The sequence below is a fragment of the Gossypium arboreum genome, chromosome 9, assembly GCF_025698485.1.
Source record: "Gossypium arboreum isolate Shixiya-1 chromosome 9, ASM2569848v2, whole genome shotgun sequence".
Taxonomy (NCBI): domain Eukaryota; kingdom Viridiplantae; phylum Streptophyta; class Magnoliopsida; order Malvales; family Malvaceae; genus Gossypium; species Gossypium arboreum.
This window is the reverse complement of record NC_069078.1, coordinates 10,392,378-10,404,471: the sequence shown is the minus strand read 5'-3', so window position 1 is coordinate 10,404,471 and position 12,094 is coordinate 10,392,378. Positions and strand designations below refer to the sequence as shown.

The 12,094-nt window shown below is 38.4% G+C and overlaps 2 protein-coding genes across 2 annotated transcripts; both read left to right on the top strand.

Annotated features, from left to right (window-relative positions):
• The first annotated feature begins 7,186 nt into the window (after positions 1-7,186).
• LOC108455621 (uncharacterized) lies at positions 7,187-7,600 on the top strand. Its single transcript, XM_017754160.1, has one exon. It carries the CDS (start codon positions 7,187-7,189, stop codon positions 7,598-7,600), a length of 414 nt encoding a protein of 137 aa, XP_017609649.1.
• Positions 7,601-9,223: 1,623 nt separating this feature from the next.
• LOC108455622 (uncharacterized) lies at positions 9,224-11,963 on the top strand. The gene is made up of 5 exons (XM_017754162.1): positions 9,224-9,228; positions 9,339-9,501; positions 9,988-10,178; positions 11,246-11,315; positions 11,946-11,963. The coding sequence occupies exons 1-5, from the start codon at positions 9,224-9,226 to the stop codon at positions 11,961-11,963; spliced, it is 447 nt and encodes a 148-aa protein (XP_017609651.1).
• Positions 11,964-12,094: the final 131 nt, after the last annotated feature.

Genomic DNA, 12,094 nt, shown 5'->3' with positions numbered 1-12,094 from the left:
GAACATGTTATCAGTACGATGATTCTCTATTTTTTTCAAAATCTTTCGAAGTCGTCCCACAAATCAATCTTTAGGATGTTGAAAGATTCAATCTCAGAATGGATGCTCGAGATAATAGTCAAGGTGATGACAATGATGTTAAAGATCTTCAGGTATATTTTACTATGTTTAATTTATTATATTATATTTATTATAATTGGAAAATAATCATCACAATATGAATGGATAGATTATATTAATAAATAAGAGATCAATGAGAGTTCAAGATAACTCTTCAAAAGGGTAAAGATAACTTATGTTATCAATGTGATATGAAATATTATTGGTTACATATGTGGTGTATGCCCAAATATTTTGTCTCTGTTAATATTCTTTTAGGATATAAGAATGTAGTAATGAATTTTACCATTATAGATAGAAAATATTTATCTTATTTGGTACTAAAATAAATAAATATATTCCAATATTTAATAGTACAAAATTAGTTGAAAGCTCCGAAGAGCTAATATATCAATATCTAAAAAGCACAAAGTTTGTGATGGTTAATGTATTAGTTTTAAAATATATATTTATAATGGATCTCATATTGAGATTGTGAATAAGGAAAAGATTATATTTCATATGAATCAAAAGAGGATTGGGTTATTTATATTTTGAATCGAACTCGGGACCTCTTGCACTCTAAGCGAGAATCATACCACTAGACCAATTTGAATATTTTAACATATTCCCTAAAGCGAATATTAATATAATTGTTTAAAAATTATATTTATTTATTGACTTAGCGGTATTATAGACTTCATATTGATTTAGACATTTCCAGTAGTAAATGTCACAATAGTATTTATATGTGGATACAAAATAAAAAAATGACAATTAAATTATCAACTGTCAAAATTTATATTTACATTATTAGCATAATTGAAAAACATGTTAAAGTAAATCGAAGTTTACTAATACAAATACATTTACTATTCGGCGTGACCAGTTAGAACATCCTGGATCATATATGATGAGAAAATTAATTGAGAATTTATATAGACATTCATTAAAGAACCAAAAGATTCTTTAATTTAAAAATTCTCATTTATTGTTTGTTTTAAGTTAAAAAATTCTCATTTATTGTTTGTTCTCAATAAAAATTGATTCTTAGAAACTCACTAGTTAAAGTTGAGATTTAATGTTTTACATTTCTGAAATGAATATGGGCCCATTTATCTACCATGTGGATGGTTTTTTATATTATATAATTTTAGTAGATGCATCTATAAAATAATCACATACGTTATCAACTTGCAACCTGTTGTTTGCGAGATTTCTTGTTTAAATGATTAATTTTAGATTATGCAATTAAAACAATTCATCTTGCTAATGTTAGTGAGTTTATGTCACAAGCTTTCAATGATTATTGCATGTCAATTGGGATAAACGTTGAACATCCTATAACTCATGTTCACACACAAAATAGTTTAGTTGAATCGTTTATCAGACACCTCCAACCAATAGCTAAATCATTATTTATAAGAACAAAACTTTTTATTTTAGTATGAGATTTGCATGTTGTACGCATGAAACTAATAAATTATAAATACTCCCCATTATAATTGATTTTTGGTTAAGAGCTAAATATTTCCCATCTTATAATTTTTGGATATATGGTACATGTTCCAACTGCTCCACCACAACGCACAAAAATGGGTCATAATAAGATATTGGGAATGTATATTTATATGAGTCTCATTATAATATTTTTGAGTTATTAATTCGAGATTTAATTATGACATGAGTTGTTAGTTTTCCTAACATTAGGGCAAGAGGATAAAAAGTTGGATTAATAAAGTACTTGAAATTTTCAAAGTCTAAGATCCTCGTACAAAGCAATATGAACTAGAAGTTCAACAGATGATTTATTTTATAAATCAACTGCCAGATTCATTAAATCCCACATACTAGCTGAAAATGCTTCAATACGAATTGATGTCCTAATAGGGCAAATTGTTAGTGCAAAAGAAAGTAATTCATGCCTAAAGCATGGAAGGCCAGTTAGTTCCAAATATAAAAATCCTCGTAAAAGTAAAGGAACAAACATTCAAGATGGTCATATAATGGAGGCGGGGGTTTTTGAAGAGACCCATGACATAACTAATAAGTAAAACTCCAGAAGAGGTTCAGATACCTGAAACAAAATTTTAAAATAATGAAAATAAGATATCTTGATAAGTTATGTCAATTTGAGAAAATGTGGAATCGAATAATAAAAGTGGTCAACAATGATTTTGCATGCAATATTATTATTGAAATAATGAAATAAAAGGAGGATCTTGAATTAATCTATTGAGAAATATAGATATGGAATAAATTGATCAAAATAGAAAGACGCACTCAAGTTCAATTAAATTCGTGGAGTTTTAGACCAGTAGTCCAAATATCTAAAGGTATAAAGCCAGTGAGGGTGCAATTGAAGTAGTTTTGCAAAAACAGAATAAAAATATGAAGTTTTTCACTAAGTCTTGGCATTGATTATGAAAAGATATAATATTCTTTTATGATGGATGCAATAACCTTTAGATATATTATTAAATTGAAAATTTATAAAAGATTAAACTTGCGTCTAATGGTTATTGTTACAACATTTTTTGAATCACTATATAGTAAAGTTTATATTAAAATCCTTGAAGGATTTAGGATGCGAGAAGCATATTGAAATTCTCAAGAAATTGTTCATTTATATGAATTGAAATAATTTGAACATATGTGGTAAATTTGACTTAGTGAATAGTAGTTGAAGGAGGATTATAAAATGATCCAAAATACCTATTTGTATTTTTATAGAAGGGTCATGATTAAATTTTTATATGATTATTGTTGAACTTCTGAAGAGTTCAAAATATATCTCCCAAAAATTTTCCCTCACTCATGATTTTCAAAAGAATGGTAATATAAATGCTTAGCAAATACATTCAAATAGTCATTTGAAAAACTAGTATTCAAGATTGAATACGTAGAATATGAGAATATATGTGATATTTTCATGAGGGGGAGGAAATACACGTTGCACTCTTTTTCCCTTAATCGAGGTTTTGTCCTATTAGGTTTTCCTGGTAAGGTTTTTAATGAAGCAGCATATTATGCGTATTATAGATTGTGTACTATTTTTTTCTTCATTAGGTTTTTATCCCACAGGGTTTTTCCTAATAAGGTTTTCACGAGGCACATTATCTATCTGCCAGTGGACATCCAAAGGGGAGTGTTATGAATATCTTATTAAGTGGATATCCATCATGATCAAGATAAAGTTTTAATGTACTTTAAATTTTAATAATTATTAGAATTAGATCTATACTTGTTTTATACTTCTTATGCCTATAAATAAAGACTTTGATAAAGCATTGTAATTATTCCTTTTGATCAACAAAGTCCATTGTAACGCCCCAAATTTCTGTAATTTCGGCTTTTGTGATTGTTGAGCATGGAAGTATCGAAACTTTTTTTTTGATTCTTTTTGGCATATATATATGTGGGTTAAGAGGTTATATGCTTTAGGGTGTGTTTGGGAGGTCCCAAGTTCAAGTTTTAACTTGGGCCAAATTTTGGTTTTATTTGAGTAAAGCCTGACTTTAGGTCAGTGGGCTTATAAGGGATTGATGGTAAAAACCTAACAGAATGGGCCTGCTGGTCTAGTGGTTAAGAGGTGTGTGTTGGTGTGTTGGAGGTCTGGAGTTTGATTCCCTGCAGTAGCGATGAGATTATTTTTGCTGCAAGTTTCAGTAACGTGTTGGGTTTTATTAAAATTCTGAGTTGAGGGTTTTAGGAAAAAATTAAGGGTTTTTCTTTTTTCATTTTTTTGGCAAATATTTTTCTTTTCCGTTCTTCCTTTTCCAAACCTTAGCTGTCGAACTTCTCTTCTTCTTTTTTTTTCTTTTCCCTTCTTCTCCATTTTTCTTCTCCTTCGTTTTCTCCTTTTCAATTAGTAGTCGCGTGTTGCTAGTGATTTCATTGGTTCGGTAAGTTTGGTTTTCAATAAAAGTTAAGGGATTTCCTTAGAGATTGTTTAAAAGGGATTTTGGTTACTGTTTAGGGAATATTCTAGGGTCTGTGGATCATTAATCGAGCTCTTAACAGCGAGGAATCACCGTTATTCACTAAAGGTAAGTAGATCTCTCGTTTCGGGATTTGCCTATTCTTAATAATCTGACTTAAGAGACTGATTTTGGGCTCTGTATTGTCGATTTTAGGCTTTAGAGTGTTCGTGGTTGGATTAGCAGCGAAAACGAACCAGGTGTGTACTCCAATTATGCAGAAAATGAGTTTCAGTGAAAGTCAAAAAGTGGCCTGTCGACACCACAAGGGTGTGTGGTCTACCCGTGTGGTAGCCTGCGTCGTGAGACACGGGCGTGTCACTGACGAGCCAGGCAGTGCGCGCACCACACGGACGCAATGGACATAGGCGTGTAATGGCTTGTAGGCCGTGTGCGAGGAACGGGCTCAGAAAAATGGGTTGTGTGTGCCACACGGGCGTGAGGGCCCACACGAGTGAACCACACGGGAGTGTGGGAATCTGGGCCAGGCCGTGTGATCCATACGGACAAGGCCAATTTGAGTCGTGTGACCTATACGGCCGCGTAGGCCCACACGGGCGTGTGAGCCCCTTTAATCGAAAATATTCTGTAAGGTTGCACGGGTCGCCCAAGTCGACTGTGACCTGTAGAAGGGTTGGTAAGCCTGATCTAGACTTTTAATTCTGTAATGTATGTGTTCGCATGATATACTTAGCATGATTATCTGATATGTTCTGTAAATAAATACATGATTTGTTTGTTTACATTACAGCATGTCATATTTGTAAGATTCATTGCATCGGGGTGGGTCTGACGAAGTGAAGAGAGTATTTGAAGGGCTTCATAAGCCCGTTATCTGGCAGCTAAGCTGCATACTTATGATATATCCTACGATGCGGTACTTTATAGTGTGTATGGTTGGATGGGTCGATTATCGCCATATACGGTGTGCAGGGATGGGTGGGTCAATTTTATCCCCACATGGTATGTTGGGGTGGACAGAGATGGTGTGCAGGGTTGGTGGGTATGATATTTCTGATACCTGATCTGTTATGCATATGATATCTATATGGCTAAGGCCAAAATATCTGTATTATGTTATCTGTTTGTATGCATGCTGTCGTGGGGATGTACACATTGAGTTTACGAAAACTCACCCATTTATTTATTTATTTCTTCAGGTAATCCCCAGCAGTAGATGGATCAGTGTGATGGAAGGCTTGATGGTGACCACTGGTAGACATTTACGGATTTTTGAGTAACACTTTATTTTGTCTTCTTTATTTAAATATTTATTTTGGGTTTATTTTGGGAATTTTAATTTGTTAAATTATTGATTTATGAATTAATGATGTTTTAGCTTCTGTGTTAATGAAATGTTTTCACTTAATATTTGGAATAAAGATTTCTCAAATTAAGTAAAGATAACAAATAGGACGACTTTTAACTTGTTAAGGTTTTTCTAAAAAGCACTCAGATGTGACGCCGCCAGATTCGGCCATAGCGTTTAGGCTGGGTTTGGGGGTGTTACATTTAGTGGTACCAAAGCTAAGTTTAAAACTCGGCTGTGAATTTTGGGTTCCAAAATTGGTTTTAGAGAAACACTTTCAATTGTTTTCAAATACTCTGATTAAGTATGTGGTTCACTGAGTCTCCGGCGCCGATCCTGTAAGTTTCTGAAACTTTGTATGAAATTGTTTGAAAGCATGCTTAGAATATACTGAATTCCTGTTTGGAAATACTAATATTTTCTGTGAAACTACTGTAGATAGTATGCTTATTGAAACACTCTAGGTAGTGTAAATTAAAAATCGTAGTAAACTACGATTTGCGATAACAGACTCTGAGTATTCTAATAACTCTTCTGCATAAAATACCCGATAACAACCATCGAAATTGAAAACTGATTTGCATGAAATTCTTTAATATAGATTAACTCGATAATTACGATAAGCACACGTGGTACTCGTGAATGGGGTACTAGAGGCCGAGGTAGAGGCCGTAGAGGGATTCGAGTTGAGTCCTTTGCATCTGATACGATCCCTAATCTGGACACTAGCGAGACGCCGGTGTCACCTGTTACTGAGATTGGTGATGAGTCTCAAGACCGTGCAGCTGGAGACGACGCATTGTCCCAGGCCATATTGCGAATTCTGGAGAGGGTCGCTGAGGCTAATGCTGGATTTGGAAGCCATGGGTCGGTTACGGAATGACTCCAATCCAATGGGGCTGAGGTATTTAAGGGCATCGCTGGAGTTGCTCCTAATGTGGCTGAGTACTGGATGGAAGCCACGAAGCGTATTATGGATAATCTGGATTTTACTGCCAAACAGAAGCTCAATGGGGCTGTTTCGTTGCTTCGCGATGAAGCATATCAGTAGTGGCTGACGGTTAGGGATGGCACTCAGCTTGACAGTCTGACGTGAGATTTGTTTAAGATAGCTTTCCAGAGCAAGTATGTGGGGGCCAGTTATATCGACACTAGGAGGCTTGAGTTTCTGAATCTTACTCAGTGAGATCGTTCAGTGGCCGAGTATGAGGCTGACTTTCTGAGGCTAAGTCGTTATGCACGAGGCATGGTGGCGACTAAGTATGAGCGTTGTGTTCATTTTGATGACGGCCTTAGGGATAACTTAAGTGTCCTGATAGCTGCACACAAAGAGCGTGAGTTTGTCGTGTTGGTTGAGAAGGCCAAGATTGCGAAGGAGGTTAAGCACGCTGAGTGCCAGAACCGTGACAGAGGGAAGGCTAAGAGGGATTTAGAGTCTTCGAATGCTGGAGTGAGGCCTAGGAAAAAGGCCAGATCTGATGGCCCCCTGAGAATTGGGCCTACTGTTACACCTGTTGGGGTAGCGATTTGTCAACTTTGTAATAGATGCCATCCAGGCGAGTGTTGGAGGTCTACTGGAGCTTGTCTTAGATGTGGATCATCTGAGCATCGTGTTAAGGACTGTGCATTGAGGACTAATCAAATTCAAGCTCTGACTACTGAGACTGCATAGCCACCTAAGGGAGTTCAGCAGCCACCTAGGGGTCGTGGTTAGGCTGGGGGTGGTAACGGTATGGGCTGAGGACAGAGAGCACCGGGCGGAGGTGCTGGGCTGACTGAGGTGAGGTAGCTTACGCTTATGTATGCTGTATGTCGTCGTGAGGATAGAGATGCTCTGGACGTCATCACGGGTACGTTTTTAATCCTTACTGTAACTTATGTTGCACTGATAGACATAGGCTCTACACATTCCTACGTTGCATGTTCTATGTCTGAGACTTTTGGAATACCGTATGAGAGAAGTTCTAGTGATATTTTAGTGGTCAGTCTTTTGGGGCAGTCTATTAGGGTTAGTAAACTGTTCAAGGACCTTCCGTTGGAAGTCCAAGAAGCGATATTTCTGGCTGATCTGATAGAACTTCTGTTTGGGGAGTTCGACTTGATTTTGGGTATAGACTGGCTGGTGAAGCATCATGTAAATCTAGATTATGTTGAAAAGTGGGTGGTTCTGAGGACCGATGAGGATAATGAGATAGTTGTGGTTGGAGAATGACGAAATTATCTGAGTAATGTGATATCTGCATTAGTGGCAGAGAAGTTGGTGAGGAAAGGATGTGAGGCGTTTTTGGCCTACATCAATGCCTCGAATTCTGTAGACTTATCGGTTAAGGACATCCGTGCTGTGAAGGACTTTTTAGATTTTTTCAGAGGAATTACTAGGATTGCCTCCGAGCCGTGAGGTAGAATTTAGGATTGAGTTGATTCCTGGTACAACTCTAGTGTCTATCGCCCCTTTTCGAATTGAAAGCTCAAATTCAGGAGCTGTAGGATCATGGGTTTATTTGTCCCAGTGTGTCTCTGTAGGGATCACATGTTCTGTTCGTAAGAAGAAGAACGGTACAATGAGGATGTGTATCGACTACCGTCAATTGAACAAGTTGATGATTAAGAATAAGTGCCTACTTCCGAGGATTGATGACCTATTCGATTAGTTCAGCGGGGCTTCAGTGTTTTCTAAAATTGATCTACAGTCAGGTTATCATCAGTTGAGGGTAAAGGAGGCCGATGTGCATAAGACAACATTTAAGACTAGTTTTGGGCATTACAAGTTTCTAGTCATGCCTTTTGGGTTGACTAATGCACTAGCAGCATTCATGGACTTGATGAACCGTGTGTTTCAGCCCTACTTGGATCGATTTGTGGTGGTGTTCATCGATGATAATTTGGTGTATTCTAAGTCTGAGGACGAGCACGATGAGCATTTAATAGTGGTTCTACAGATCTTTCGTGAGAAATAGTTGTATGCGAAGTTCAACAAATATAAGTTCTGGCTTCGGGAAATGACATTTCTGGGTCATGTAGTTTCTACGAAGGGGATTCGAGTGGATCCTCGTAAGATTGAGGCAGTGTTCGATTGGAAACAGCCGAAGAATGTGTCAAAAATTCGTAGTTTTCTGGGACTGGAAGGGTATTACCGATATTTTGTTGAGGAGTTTTCGTTGATCGCAGCGCCGTTGACTAAGTTGTTGCGTAAAGGTGTTCCTTTCGTTTGGACTGACGTGCAGTAAGAGAGCTTCGTGAAGCTCAAGACGATTTGACTCGAGCTCCGCCTTACGACATGACTGAGCTGGTAGGGACTTCGTGGTTTACAGTGATGCGTCATATGTGGGTTTCGGTTGTGTTTTGATGCAAGACGGTAAGCTAGTTGCCTATGCGTCTCGACAGCTTAAGACTTACGAGGTTAGTTATCTGACGCATGACTTGGAGCTGGCTGTAGTGGTCTTTGCATTGAGGATTTGGAGACATTATCTGTATAGAGAGAAGTGTACCATCTACACTGATCACAAGAGGCTTAAGTATCTTCTCACTCAGAAGGAGTTAAACCTTAGGCAGCATCGATGGGTTAAGCTGCTCAGAGATTACGACTACAGTGTTGAGTATCACCCTGGAAAGGCCAATGTGGTGGCCGATGCACTAAACCGTAGGGCTGTGACCGATCTGAGAGTAATGTTCACTCGATTGAGTATTTATGGCGACGGAAGTCTTCTGGCAGAGCTACAAGTGAAGCCGACATAGGTTGAACAGATTAGAGCTAAGCAGTTAGAGGATAAGACTCTTGAGATGTGATTTCGTCAGGTTGAGATTGAGTCTACTACAGATTTTGGGCTGAATAATGATGGGGTATTGTGCTTCTGAGGTAGGATCTGTGTACCTAATAATGAGGATTTGAGGCTGTCGATTCTGAGGAAAGCACATAGTAGTCCTTACGTTATGCATCCTGGTTGGAACAGGATGTATCGAGATCTTCGAGAGTTGTACTGGTGGCCAGGGTTGAAGCCTGATGTGACCGATTTAGTTACTTACTGTCTGACGTATCAGCAGGTTAAAGCCGAGCATCAGTTACCTTTAGGGTTGCTGCAGCCGGTTAAGATACCGATGTGGAAATGGGAGCGAGTAACGATGGACTTCGTTAGTGGGTTGCCCCTAACACCCACTAAGAAGGACTCTGTTTGGGTCATTGTGGACCGATTGACCAAGACCGCACATTTCATTCCTGTTAGGACAGACTTCTCTCTATAAAAGTTGGCCAAGCTTTACATTTCTGAGATAGTGAGGCTGCATGGGGTACCTATCTCGATCATTTCTGATAGGGATCCTCATTTTACCTCTCGATTCTAAGGAAAGCTTCATAAGGCTTTAGGTTAGAGGCTAGACTTCAGTACTGCTTTCCATCCTCAAATAGATAGTCAGTCAAAGAGGGTGATCCAGATACTAAAGGATATGTTGAGGGGCTGTAATATCGATTTTTGAGACAGTTGGGAGGAGTACTTGCCTCTAGCAAGGTTTGCTTACAACAACAGTTATCAATCTAGTATACAAATGGCACCGTATGAGGCACTTTATAGTCGTAAGTGTCACACACCTTTGTGCTGAACTGAGTTGGGTGAGCGACATATTCTGGGTCTAGAATTGGTATCAGAAACTAAGGATAAAGTTCGTTTGATTCGAGAACGTCTAAAAGCGACTTCTGATAGACAAAAGTCCTATGCTGATCTAAAGAGGAAGGACATCGAGTATTCGGTGGGGGACATGGTTTTCCTTAGAGTCTCTCCATGGAAAAAGGTTCTAAGGTTCGGTCGTAAGGGCAAGCTGAGCCCTCGGTTTATTGGGCCATACTGGATTCTAAAGGGAGTAGGGCCAGTCGCATATCAATTAGAGCTACCTCCAGAGTTAGACCGCATACATGATGTGTTCAATGTCTCGATGTTGAGACGCTACTGCTCTAATCCTAGGCATATTGTGCCCATGAAGGAGATTAAAATTAGATAGGATCTGATGTTCGAGGAGAAGCCTGTTCAGATTCTAGACCGCAACGTTAAGGTCTTACGTAGGAAGTTTATTCCCTTAGTGAAAGTGTTGTGGCGGAATCATAGCACTGAGGAGGCTACTTGGGAGCCAAAGGATTCGATGCGACTGCAGTATCCTCACCTTTTCATATCAGGTCAAATTCGATGACGAATTTTCTTTTAGGGGGTAGAGTTGTAATGCCTCAAATTTTTATAATTTCGGCTTTTGTGATTGTTGAGCATAGAAGTATTGAAACTTTTGTTTCAATTTTTTTTGGTATATATATATGTGGGTTAAGAGGTTATGTGCTTTGAAGTGTGTTTGGGAGGTCCTAAGTTCAAGTTTTAACTTGGGCCAAATTTTGGTTTTATTTGAGTAAAGCTTGACTTTAGGTTAGTGGGCTTATAAGGGATTGATGGTAAAAACCTAACAGAATAGGCCTGCTGGTCTAGTGGTTAAGATTTGTGTGTTGGTGTGTTGGAAGTCTGGAGTTCGATTCCCTATAGTAAAGATGGGATTATTTTTGCTGCAAGTTTCAGTAACGTGTTGGGTTTTATTAAAATTCTGAGTTAAGGGTTTTAGGAAAAAATTAAGGGTTTTCTTATTTCCTTCTTTTTGGCAAAATATTTTTCTCTGCTGTTCTTCCTCTTCCAAACCTTAGCTGTCGAACTTCTCTTCTTCTTCTTTTTTTCTTTTCCTTTCTTCTCAATTTTTCTTCTCCTTCGTTTTCTTTTTTCGATTAGTAGTGGCGTGTTGCTAGTTATTTCGTCAGTTTGATAAGTTTGGTTATTAATAAAAGTTAAGGGATTTCCTTGGAAATTGTTTAAGAGGGATTTTGGTTGCTGTTTAGGAAATATTCTAGGGTCTGTGGATCATTAATCGAGCTCTTAACAGCAAGGAATCACAGTTATTCGCCGAAGGTAAGTAGATCTCTCGTTTCAGGGTTTGTCTATTCTTAATAATCTAATTTAAGAGATTGATTCTGGGCTCGGTATTGTCGATTTTAGGCTTTGGAATGCTCGTGGTTGGATTAGCAGCGAAAACGAACAAGGTGTGTACTCCGATTACGCAGAAAATAAGTTTCAGAAAAAGTTAAAAAGTGGCCTGTCGACGGCACATGGGCGTGTGGTCTGCTCGTGTAGTAGCCTGTGTCGCGAGACACGGGCGTGTCACTGATGAGCCAGGCCATACGTGCGCCACACGGGCACGATGGACACAAGCGTGTGATGGCTTGTAGGCCTTGTGCGAGGCACGGGCTCAACAAATGGGCCATATAGGCCACACGAGTGTATGAGCCCACACGGGTGAACCACACGGGCATGTCGGAATCTAGTCTCATACGGGTAAGGCACATAGGTGTGTGAGCCCCTTTAATCTGAAATGTTCTGTAAGGTTGCATGTGTCGCCCAAGTCGACTATGACATGTAGTAGGGTCGATAAGCCTTATCTAGACTCTTAATTCTGTAATGTATGTGTTCGCATGATATACTTAGCATGATTATCTGATATGTTTTGTAAATAAATGTATGATCTGTTTGTCTGCATTACAGCATGCCATATTTGTATGATGCATTGCATCGAGGTGGGTCTGACGAAGTGAATAGAGTATTTAAAGGGTTTCATAAGCCCGTTATCTGGCAGCTAAGCTGCATACTTATGATATGTGCTGCGATACGGTACTTTATGGTGTGTAGGGTTG

Bases quoted from the DNA above. Each gene is read 5' to 3' on its own strand.
- LOC108455621 (XM_017754160.1), top strand. From the start codon at position 7,187: ATGTATGCTGTATGTCGTCGTGAGGATAGAGATGCTCTGGACGTCATC.
- LOC108455622 (XM_017754162.1), top strand. The intron at 9,502-9,987 runs GTAACGATGGAC...TGCTGAACTGAG, and splicing joins CGATGTGGAAATGGGAGCGA to TTGGGTGAGCGACATATTCT. The intron at 10,179-11,245 runs GTTCGGTCGTAA...GTTGCTGTTTAG, and splicing joins CCATGGAAAAAGGTTCTAAG to GAAATATTCTAGGGTCTGTG.